General features: G+C 38.8%; 1 protein-coding gene across 2 annotated transcripts in view; it reads left to right on the top strand.

Annotated features, from left to right (window-relative positions):
- The window catches only part of LOC137071582 (peripheral-type benzodiazepine receptor-associated protein 1), a 198424-nt gene that overhangs the window by 121884 nt on the left and 64149 nt on the right, over positions 1 to 12391 (top strand). For both annotated transcript variants that reach the window (XM_067439707.1, XM_067439706.1), the window contains 2 exons: positions 8082 to 8244; positions 10548 to 10625. In XM_067439707.1, the coding sequence (XP_067295808.1) occupies positions 8082 to 8244; positions 10548 to 10625 (241 nt within the window). The remainder of the gene's footprint in view (positions 1 to 8081; positions 8245 to 10547; positions 10626 to 12391) is intronic.

Genomic DNA, 12391 nt, shown 5'->3' with positions numbered 1-12391 from the left:
CTCTCTCTCTGTCTTTCTTATACTTTGTGTTTTTTGCTGCTAACCAGAATACACTGGACTGCATGCAGGTATCAGAACCGCTCTAAAACATGTATTAGGCCCGAAACCCTGTGTGTCTGTTTACAGCCAATTTAGGTTCAGTGTGCGTGTGCGTGTGCGTGCGCGTGCGTGTGCGTGTGCGTGTGCGTGTGCGTGTGTGCGTGTGTGTGTGTGTGTGTGTGTGTGTGTGTGTGTGTGTGTGTGTGTGTGTGTGTGAGAGAGAGTGTATTTTCTTAAATTATACTTGTGAGGGCCAATTTTTTGTCCTATTATACAGTGAAATATTACAAATTGAACTGGTCCTCACCTGTTAAAAGGCTTATAAATCAGTCCCTGCAGGATTTAGAGATTCTGCGATCACAGGATTTAACTAAAAAAATCAAGCAAACTATACATAATCTAACATCATTTGCATTGCCGTTGCGTTCCACAATTTGTCTGCCACAAATGTTAACCTGAGAGAGGGGAAGCAATATTAGGTAATCCAAATCCATGAAATATTTAAAATGTATTCATGACCTGTACTTGTCTATGATCTTTTTAACCTGTTCACTCCCAAAATGTGTGAGAGAGACGTGGCTGTGTGTGCAACTGACCCAACAGCTTATTTATATCAGATATTTATGATGTCAGATGTGTGGGATGAGAGGAACGTTTCTACAGTTTAATGATATAGTTAAACTACTATATGTAATACTGAAGGTAATGTATATTGGGGCAAATATTTGCTACTCCCCATAAAGCCTGATTTCTAGCCTGACAAGCCTGATCCACATCAAGATGTTTGGTCTGGAAACTCACCATTGACGGCTCAATCTGAGGGGCAGATAAACGGTTGTCTTTCAAACTCCCTCTGCACGCGATAGGATAGCGCTACACCAACCAGAGCAACGAAGGTGAAGCAGAGCTCGCTGACTGATTAAACATTCGCCGTATCCGGTCGGCTAAACCCTGAACACATCTTCCCTTTTTAAGAATGACTTCAGTGCCGCTCTTTGTTCTTTTCTCAGAGAAAAGCTTAACTCAAGTCTTCCAGAGTCGCGGCCAAAGGTGATTCGAAAGACCGCCGTTCGCCAGTTTCTGTGTTTACTAGAAGCACGCAAACGCAACTCGGCCGTCGTCATTATGGCCCCGCCCACCGACTCTATACACGATGTGATTGGCCCGCCCAGAGTTAAGGGAATACAGCTCGGAAGGGTATTGAGAGTTGCTAGACGACACTCGCGGGCAGATTAGATTTGCTGCCGCTAGGGTGCGTCAAGATTTCTAGGCTACCTGATTTCACCAGTGGATTTGAAAAGTTATGCACTTATTATATTTCTATATAAAATATTTCTAGAGAATGCATTCACTGACAATACTCTTATAAGTTGAAAAAAAAATACTTACAACAATACCCTAGTGAGAAAAATATATAGGCCTACTTGAATGTATTTGAAATGCATTTCATTTTAATGCAAAGTGTTCTGGCAAACTTCGGAAGCTTCCTCTTGACTCATGATCAAATAACACTCACTTTCGTCCATGTTAAAAGCTTATCTTGTTTATTTCTTACAAAAATACGTACAAACTGGCAAAATAAACTTGAAAACGAAGTCCATGAGTTTCTTAGTGTCATTAGCCCTATATGGACAGTAATCGTTTCTCATGTGGACGTCTGTAAAAATAAACTCGAGCATTCAGATGATGATTTATTCACTCGGTGGAGGAGCGAGTTTTGGGATCCGCATCTGGGAACCAGTGATGGGGAGTCGACTCCAGAAGAGTGGATTCCTCGACTCTGAATAGCCCCAGAGTCGGGGTCGACTCCAGTACAGGAATCGACTCTCGGTGTCGACTCTAATTTACTAAATCTCTCATCTAAAATGCATGGAAGTTGAGTGCACTTTAAGCAAGAGTGAGTGAAATGAAGCGAGCCGCGAGGTACACTGACGTCATGTAGGCTACACCGCGTCAGAGAGCTGTCGCAGAAACTTTGTCACACACCTTTATTTGAGTGCTTACTTTAGAAATAAAAAACACATCGACTTTAGTTTGTACTTTAGGCTTCCTCCATGCTAGCTTTAGTTTAATTGATGGTATATATTATTGCAATAAATATAGATTTGCTTTTCCATGGTAACCATTTGTTTATTAAACTAATAAGTCATAAAAATATCAAGAAGAAACACATCAAAGTGTGCATTGTTTTATGTATAGTATCTTTAACTCACCTTTTAAGACAATGACCATGTGCATTTAGCGCCATCACTCGACAACATCTTTTCTTTGTGACTTTCCTAGGTTATGTAATAGGTACAGAAATGCTGATGAAAGTCATTGGTAAATTGGACTAATTTGGATGGCCACGCTAAAAGTGTGCGGTTTTAATAAGAGGATTTTAGGACTTTGTGTTGGGAGGAAATATTTTAAGTGTGTATCAATAGCAATTTTGTCTGATTTCTAACCCTGTATTGATGTGAAGTAAATGGAGTCGATGCCATAGACTCCTAGCCTAGAAATCTAGACGCACCCTAGCGGCAGTAAATCTAATCTGCCCGCAAGTGTCGTCTAGCAACTCTCAAAACCCTTCTGAGCTGTAATCGCCAAACTCTGGTCGGGCCAATCACATCGTGTATAGAGTCGGTGGGCGGGGCCAAAATGACGACGGCCGAGATGCGTTTGCGTGCTTCTAGTAAACACAGAAACTGGCAAACGGCGTTCTTTCGAATCAGCTTTGACCGCGACTCTGGAAGACTTGGAGTTAAGCTTTTCTCGGAGAAAAGAACAAAGAACGGCACTGAAGTCATTCTTAAAAAGGGAAGATGTGTTCGGAGTTTAGCCGACCGGATACGATGAATGTTTAATCTGTCAGCGAGCTCTGCTTCACCTTCGTTGCTCTGGTTGGTTGTAGCGCTATCCTATCGCGTGCAGAGGGAGTTTGAAAGACAACCGTTTATCCGCCCCTCAGATTGAGCCGTCAATGGTGAGTTTCCAGACCAAACATCTGGATGTGGGTCAGGCTTGTCAGGCTAATAGACTCCCACAGTGGTGGAATCGATCACCCCTACTGGGAACGCCGCTCAGTCGAATGATCATCTGCTGTGAAAATGTCAAATTCTTGGAATAATAAGAATACAATCATATTTATTTTAATAATAGGAAATTATTAATTATTAAGATCTCCTGTTTAAAAATAGGAATGTCATTTTAAAAATGTGGAAATGAGCGGAAGTTAAACAATGCTGCAAATGTAACCTATATAACACTAATCACTGCCGTAATAACGGCTCATTTCATATGTTCACAGGTTTTTCTCCTCTTTCTCCTTCGAGCGGTGATTAAAGATCATTCTTGTGAATACTGTCCAGCGTTTCAGTTATAAAAGTGTAGGCTATAGATCTTTAAAATGCATCCAAATGACAGCGATACGGCGCTCCGCAGGGGTCAAAAAGGATAAACGGTGAATTCTGAAGCGATCTCTTCTTGAAAACTCAGATGTGGATTCGGACGGCAATTAAATCACCACACGACCTTGTGTTTGTCTAAAAACAGGAGGTCATTCGGCCGGGGATGGCGGGAGAAAAACACTGATATTCTGGATTCAGACGGCAATAAAATCACAGACTAGCCGCTGTAAATGATGAAAACACCTTATGACCCCACAAGAGACGATTACCGTCTGAATAGTTTTGAGTGTGTGTGTGTGAGCACGGTGATTGTTTCTGATCGGTCTGTACTCCTTCATTAACTTATAGTGCATCATTACCATTACACAATCTCAAATCAACATAAATAAATAAAAAACATTTTTTTTTTTTTTAAAGAAAGAAATACGTTGTAAGGAAAGTTAAATATAATACTTAAATTGAATATTCACAGATAAATACGGCTGCAACACTAATTACATGTTTATGATACTTAATATTAAGACACATCAATTGTACTTTTGACTAAATTGGTATATACTTAATGTCTGTAGCTATTTTTGTACTAAATGCACTTTAGTAATCCAGAAATATTGCTGAGCTCCAACAAAAGAGACGCTGAAGTTTATTCCATTGCGCTAAAGTGAACTATTGCAAGTGACGTGGCATTTAAAGATCATATCATCCTTAGGGTTAATATTATGAAATGTGCATTGAGCAATAAAGAGGTACTCCAAATCAAGTGTAATTATAATATTTAGTCTCAAGCGATATGTCAGTAAATATGTATACGTAGTATGAAATAAATCCATTTTAAATCCATTTTGTTTCTGTTTTTCACTAGGGTAGACAATTATATCATTATTAAATGGTAAAAAAAATAAAAAAATAATAGTTTATAACGTTTAAAATGTATGGTATAATACTGATTCAGTGACAATGTGCACTTTTTGTGTCCAGCACAGAAAAGTGGAGTTATGGGTTTTTATGTAATTTCAGTAAATATGCAAACATTTAGAGATAATTTCACTCTTCCTGTCTCGAACACTACGATTGTAAGGGCATCATGATTATTGGTGGATTTTCACTGCAAAACAAAACAGCAAAAAAATGTCATTTTAGGCTCAAAATCTGAAAAAGCCCACAAAATCCTGAAGGGACTGAAGAATCAGACAAAACACGTTTTCTTTAAATCCAGTGTTTGGATGTTTCTGTGATGGGTAGGTTTAGAGCTAGAGATCAGGCTAGGCTTAGATAATATCATTAACCTGTAAAAACAAAAAATGGAAGTCTATGCCATGTCTTTACTCATATAGGTGTGTGTGTGTGTGTGTGTGTGTGTGTGTGTGTGTGTGTGTGTGTGTGTGTGTGTGTGTGTGTGTGTGTGTGTGTGTGTGTGTGTGTGTGTGTGTGTGTGTGTGTGTGTGGTTTGTGAGAGCTGTTTTGCAGTTTACTTAAACCACAAGGCTAAAGGTGCTCGCTAGGTGTTTTTGTGTGCGCTTACCAAGCCCGAAGCATTTCTATAAAAGTTTTTAACACTTCAATAAGTGTTTCAAATGTGCACTCCTAAAAGTTGCTTATCAGCTTTTTGTGTGTGTTTTTCCCAGAATATTTTCTGTGCAGTGTTTTAAAGTTAATTGTGAGAATTAAATGTGACACGCAGACTTATGAGGTGAGAGGTTTTACAGGAAACTCTTTATTTTTAGAGCTGAGAGCAGTGACTGAACGAGTGACAGTCGGCCAGTTAGTGTGTGTGTGTGTGTGTGTGTGTGAGTGTGTGTGTGTGTGTGTGTGTGTGTGTGTGTGTGTGTGTGTGTGTGTGTGTGTGTGTGTGTGTGTGTGTGTGTGTGTGTGTGTGTGTGTGTGTGTGTGTGTGTGTGTGTGTGTGTGTGTGTGTGTGTGTGTGTGTGTGTGTGTGTGTGTGGTTTGTGAGAGCTGTTTTGCAGTTTACTTAAACCACAAGGCTAAAGGTGCTCGCTAGGTGTTTTTGTGTGCGCTTACCAAGCCCGAAGCATTTCTATAAAAGTTTTTAACACTTCAATAAGTGTTTCAAATGTGCACTCCTAAAAGTTGCTTATCAGCTTTTTGTGTGTGTTTTTCCCAGAATATTTTCTGTGCAGTGTTTTAAAGTTAATTGTGAGAATTAAATGTGACACGCAGACTTATGAGGTGAGAGGTTTTACAGGAAACTCTTTATTTTTAGAGCTGAGAGCAATGACTGAACGAGTGACAGTCGGCCAGTTAGTGTGTGTGTGTGTGTGTGTGTGTGTGTGTGTGTGTGTGTGTGTGTGTGTGTGTGTGTGTGTGTGTGTGTGTGAGAGAGTTGAGCAGTGCAAAAAATGCTTTTCTTACTTAGTATTTTTGTCTTCTTTCTAGTCTAAATATCAAAAAATTCTTACATTAAGAAACATTTACTCGACAAGTACAAATTATTGTCTTGTTTTGGGAAAAAATGACTCAAAATTAAGAGTTTTTGCTTAAAATAAGATAAATAATCTACCAATGGGGAATTTTTTTTTAATCTTGTTTTCTGTTTGAATTAAGATTATTTTACTTACCCCATTGGCAGATTATTGTGCTTATTTCAAGCAAAAACTCTTAATTTTGAGAAAATCCCCCCCCCCCCCCAAAAAAAAGACAATTTCTTTTGCTTGTCTAGTAAATACTTCTTGTTTTAAGAATTTTTAGATGTGTGGACTAGAAACAAGACAAAAATTCTAAGTAAGAAAAGCATTTTTTGCAGTGAGCGTGTGTTTTTGAGACTTGTGTGTGCTCAGTATGCCAGGAAACTGAACCACAGAACCGGAAGTGAAACTAGCTCGCCGTACTCTCACAGACTCAAGCTCTGGAGTTTGAAACGCTTTTACTACACGCTTGTGTTTTACACTCAGGCTTGAACTCTTTTCCTTTGCCTCCGCTTCACTCGCTGCTTTCATTGCTTTTATTTATGAAGCTTTTTTGAAGCAGACATCATGTGTTGATTATTATCTAGAAAATCTACTCAACAGATTTTGTATGATTTTATAAGATTTAGGTTTCATAACACAAATATAATGATAAATGCACTGCAAAAAATGCTCATCTTACTATTTTGTCTTGTTTCTACACTCCAATGTTGGGTGAAATATGGACTAACCCAGCAATTGGGTTGTCTTAAGAAAATATTTAACCCAATCGCTGAGTTAAAACAACCCAATCGCTGGGTTAAAACAACCCAATCGCTGAGTTAAAACAACCCAATCGCTGGGTTAAAACAACCCAATCGCTGAGTTAAAACAACCCAATCGCTGGGTTAAAACAACCCAATCGCTGAGTTAAAACAACCCAATCGCTGGGTTAAAACAACCCAATCGCTGAATTAAAACAACCCAATCGCTGGGTTAAAACAACCCAATCGCTGGGTTAAAACAACCCAATCGCTGAGTTAAAACAACCCAATCGCTGAGTTAAAACAACCCAATCGCTGGGTTAAAACAACCCAATCGCTGAGTTAAAACAACCCAATCGCTGAGTTAAAACAACCCAATCTCTGAGTTAAAACAACCCAATCGCTGAGTTAAAACAACCCAATCGCTGGGTTAAAACAACCCAATCGCTGAGTTAAAACAACCCAATCGCTGAGTTAAAACAACCCAATCGCTGGGTTAAAACAACCCAATCGCTGGGTTAAAACAACCCAATCGCTGGGTTAAAACAACCCAATCGCTGGGTTAAAACAACCCAATCGCTGCGTTAAAACAACCCAATCGCTGCGTTAAAACAACCCAATCGCTGCGTTAAAACAACCCAATCGCTGGGTTAAAACAACCCAATCGCTGAGTTAAAACAACCCAATCGCTGAGTTAAAACAACCCAATCGCTGAGTTAAAACAACCCAATCGCTGAGTTAAAACAACCCAATCGCTGAGTTAAAACAATCGCTTAAAACATTGGGTTAAAACAACCCAATCGCTGGGTTAAAACAACCCAATCGCTGAGTTAAAACAACCCAATCGCTGGGTTAAAACAACCCAATCGCTGGGTTAAAACAACCCAATAGCTGGGTTAAAACAACCCAATCGCTGGGTTAGTCCATATTTGACCCAACATTGGGTTGAAACAACCCAGCATTTTTTAGAGTGTAGTCCAAACATTTAAAAATTCTTTAAACAACAAGCATTTACTAGAAAAGCAAAAATTATAGTCTTGTTTTGGGGGAAAGTAACTCAAAATTAAGAGAGTTTTTGCTTAAAATAAGCATTTTTTTAATCCGAACCTGTGCCCCTGCCCGCCACCTCAAGTAAATTCTCAACCTATATGGGAAACGCTGTTGTGTATTACTTTAGATTTACTTTTGTATTTTTGCACCTCCTATCGAGATTAATATCCTAAAATGTCTTGTAAACCACAACAATTGATAACTCGAAAGCTCTTATAAATATTCATAATCCCATCAAACTATAATGTGACTAGATGCTGAATTGATGATGTCACAGATTCATTGCATAATCGCGTGCTCTGATTGGCTGATGACACTTTTGCAGTGCAGCATTCATTGCTTCAGCATCTGCGTTTCTTCATCAAACTATGTTTAGCATATTTATGCACCTCATGAATATTAATTAATGTTTGCATATTGATTTCCACCCTGTGTAGGCAAAAGTGCGGGAGCTGGAGGAGAAATGCCGCAGTCAGAGCGAACAGTTTGGGATGCTGTCACAGGAACTGGATAAGTTTCGGGTTCAGGCCTCAAAGATCGACCTTTCGGGCTCCAGTCTGACCCAACTGACCAATGGGGTCGGCCTTTCTGGTGAGGCTGGTACGCTAAATTAACTCTCTGCTCTCATGCTAGTACTGGATTCAGTCTTTTTGGCAACGTTTTCTTTCAATTAGCACAGCCCTTAAAGAAACTTTTGCAAAGATAACATTTTTTACAGAAACATATTGCATGCTCATGAGAAACTGTTGCGTGCACACGGGTGTTTTTTGCGTGCTCACACATTACAACAATATCCTAAAAAAATACATTACATTTTGGTGTATGTCTACTCTATATTTTCTTTGTAGAGTCACTGCCCTTTTACAATCACTCCATGGTGTAGTCTATTAAAATGCATTTATAATGCTCACAATATTCAAGATAAGGGGAAAAAACCTCTGCATATCTATTATATTTATATAATTTAATATAGTTAATATCCCAAAGAGTGCTGTTCCTCCAAAAATCAGCATGATTACAAATGTGATCTTGATTCTTTTCTAGAGTTTAATAAGCAAGATAATATTAAGTGACGTACATTTTAGACACAATATTGCCTGTTTTTGCTCTATTTCACAATCCAAACAAAACCACAGGACTGTTTTGAGTCTCTGAGCAACACACGGCAGTGTTTCCTTACTGAATGAACTAATCGGTTGAGTCAGCCGCTTGAATGAATCGACTCCATCGATGCTTAATTCCTGAATGAATCAGCCATTTGAATGAATCGGTTGAAATAATAATTCAGTGACTCACTCATTAAGACAGTCAAATGCTTTGTTCCTGAATGAATCAGCCATTTGAATGAATCTGTTGAATCTCATTGACTCCATAGAGATCCATTATAAGGGCTAGATGTCTCGTGCGCGCTGTTGCCCAATGGAGGTCGCTGTCCGCAACTGGCGGCCATCTTGTCACAGGCAGCTCGCTCACTCGTAACAGTGTGTTTTAATGGTGCATGTACTTTTAAATAGCCATAACTTGCTCAATTTTCAACCAATTTCCAGTTTCATTTGTTATAAACGTCAGAGATGTAGTTATGACACTACATATTTATGAATAATTATAACCATGGACTTCAATATGAAAGTAACATTGAACAGAACAGGTGCAATAAAAAAGGTATTCATGTTAAATCAATATATAGACTACTAAAACTGTGTACCGAATGGCAACATGAGAAATTAAATAATTATATCTATATATACACACACATATACAGCTCTGAATGTTTTTTTCCAGAGCTATTGCTAATATATAGTGATATTCTTATTATAAAAGTATATATATTTATACTTTTATAATAAGAATATCACTATTATAATAAAAAAATTGATTTTAAAAAAATTCAAGCAAAAAAAACATGCAAACTAAGTTTATTTTAACTAAACAAAAGATTGGTTGTCATGAAATTGTTATTGGTGTCAATAAACCCTATAGTTGAACAGCTCAATTGTGGTCTCAGCCTTGATAACGTGCATGTAAGTTATAGCCGTGATACACAAGCTGCACGATTAAGTTGTTTACCGAAACAAAAAGAAGAGTATTTATGTTCGTACAGATCACTCATCTTACATTAGCCCGACAGAAAGCTTGCCTGTGACAAGATGGCCGCCGGTGATGACGATGGTGACTCCACTGTAAGACATCTAGCCTTTATTATGGATATCTATGATTGACTCACTCAAATGCTTCGTTCATGAAAGTATCAGCCATCTAAGTGAATCGTTTGAATGAATGATTCAATGACTCATTCACTCAAAAGACAGTCACATGCTTTGTTCCTGAATGAATCCGCCATTTAAATGAATCGTTTGAGTGAATGATTCAATTACTCACTCATTAAGAGAGTCAAATGCTTCGTTCCTGAATTAATCCGCCGTTTGAATGAATTGGTTGAAACTCAGTGACTCATTAACAGTGACTTTCTGTCACCTACTGGCAGTTTTATTTATTAAATTAGTATAATTTTCCAGCGTTAATTCAGTCTTCAGCATTTAATGTTTAAATCATTATTTATGCATTTGAACTGCAGGTTGTTGATACTGATTTAATTTGATTGGTAACAACCCTGTTGTATCTTATTATTCGAACTGAATTTATTGATTAAATGTAAGAATTTTGACACAAAATGTGATGCATACATTTAATAAGGTTTAATATGGCTTAAAAATGGCGTTATAAAGGTAAAAATGTATAAGTGAATGCTGTATTGCTGCATTTACAGCAGCTTTTGTGTCAGATCTCACCGCTATGCCTTCTAGGTTGGCAGCTCACTAGGTATTGGGACGCAGCCTAATTACTGTATGTGTGTCTGAGAGATCCATAAGTGGATTCCGTCTGCATTATTCCCTCTTTTCCAGGCACAAATGCCTCATGGGAAGACATCGCGTTCTGGAGTTTGGAGGGCAATGAAGCCCTCTGTGATGCTTCTGAGCCTGGTACTATTTAACTTGGTTTCCTTTTAGGCTGTATTGTTCTTAAATGGAAGACGTCACGTGTCTGCCTGCATGAGTAACACATGGAGTGTGACCATGGGAAGCAGTGGTCACATCCATGAAGAATGCAATATGATCTGTCCTGAGCTAGAGCTGGGTGATATGAAAATATATAATATCTGAGAAACCAGTCGATCATACCGCCCACCCCTATCCTGAACAGCTTTGTGATGTCGCAGACGTTATATGTATTGACGATGGCACTGTTTGTCTTTCTCACCTTGTTAATGTGATGTTCGTATTGGTATTTGTCTTATGAAAATGATTGGTAGGGCATTGCATGTCTCTCAGCTTTGTGAGGATATGATTGGCTGCTTTATACAGATGGACCAATCAGAATTCATTATAATGATCTGTTCTCCCTGACAGCTGCTTCTTGACTATGTTCAGAATGGTATACTACCATATTACTAATACTATGTTGATAATTGGATACTTGCTAAATTAAGTGTGCAACCTAATGAGGTCATGTGGCAAAAGTGTGGCATACTATTGCCTGAAATGGCATGTACTAGTTTTAAAGTACCCCTGCAGTCAATCATTTTATCTCTTAAAACTCATGTTTGATCCTCAAAAGGACGTTTTTTTCCCCATGAAAATAATTTCTTTATGCCTTACAATAGTTTGAATGTAACTACACCCTTGCTTCATTTAGAATACATGGATTCATGAATATGCAAATGAGCCCCGCCTCCACTCCAGCTCGGATTACCGGATCCACTCGCTCAACTTTAGTGTAGTAAATTCTACACAGTGACTATAGGCTCAAATACCCGCCAATTGATTTGCAGTCAAGCATAAAAAAATAATAAGCATGAATAAATTTTTAAAGCAGCACTAGGTAACTTTTCAACCTTCATAATATATTTTTTAAGACTCTTGTGATGATACATTGACTTACAATAAGTTGAATGACACGTCTGCCATAGCCTGATGGGGTCTGTATCGTTTTTAATCGTACTTTTAAACTTTGGGTTTCGGGTAGTAACCCGAGAACAAAAAGAACTACAAAATTCGACTGCTTTACGGCATATACGTCACTTCCACCAACACACACACACTTCCTTACATTCGGACGTGCGAGCCCAACTTTGTTCGTCGGATAATATAGTCATGTCCGAAGCAGCACAGACAAAAAAGAAAGAAAATGTTTTGTTGGAGGAAAGCAATAAGAGGAAACGAAAAAGTGCTGTGATTAAAGGCCGAATGAGGATCAACATGTGACCAGCGTTTGCTCGTCGGCGTGAGCTGAAGGAGGCGTGCCCGACCGATGCTGTCCTGCTTGTTACGGTGATTACCGACCACTCAAACACTGAACTGAAGTATCATATAGATTCTGTAAAACGCTAACCAATAGACTACTATAATGACGCTGGCTTGTAAACGTGAGCATCGCGATTATTTGGCGTTTGAAAAAAATAAAACCCATGAAATTATATTCATATGACATGCTGAAACATGCCACTGACTGTACCTGATGAAGACATTTCACACGCACCGCCAGAAGAACTCTAACTCCTCCTGCAGTGTTCAGGGGAACTCTTAGTGCTGCACCAACCCGCGGGACGCTTTTATGAAGTTATTTGGCCCGCCCCGCACCACTGTATATATTTTTACAACCCGCCCCGCACCCGCGACCATTAAATAGACATACGGGGTCCGCGGGTTATGAGACGACCCGCGGATCACTAGTTCAGGGCTATCAGGGT

This window comes from Pseudorasbora parva, chromosome 3, assembly GCF_024679245.1.
Source record: "Pseudorasbora parva isolate DD20220531a chromosome 3, ASM2467924v1, whole genome shotgun sequence".
Taxonomy (NCBI): domain Eukaryota; kingdom Metazoa; phylum Chordata; class Actinopteri; order Cypriniformes; family Gobionidae; genus Pseudorasbora; species Pseudorasbora parva.
The sequence above is the reverse complement of the archived record's forward strand: the minus strand, read 5'-3'. Positions and strand labels throughout refer to the sequence as shown.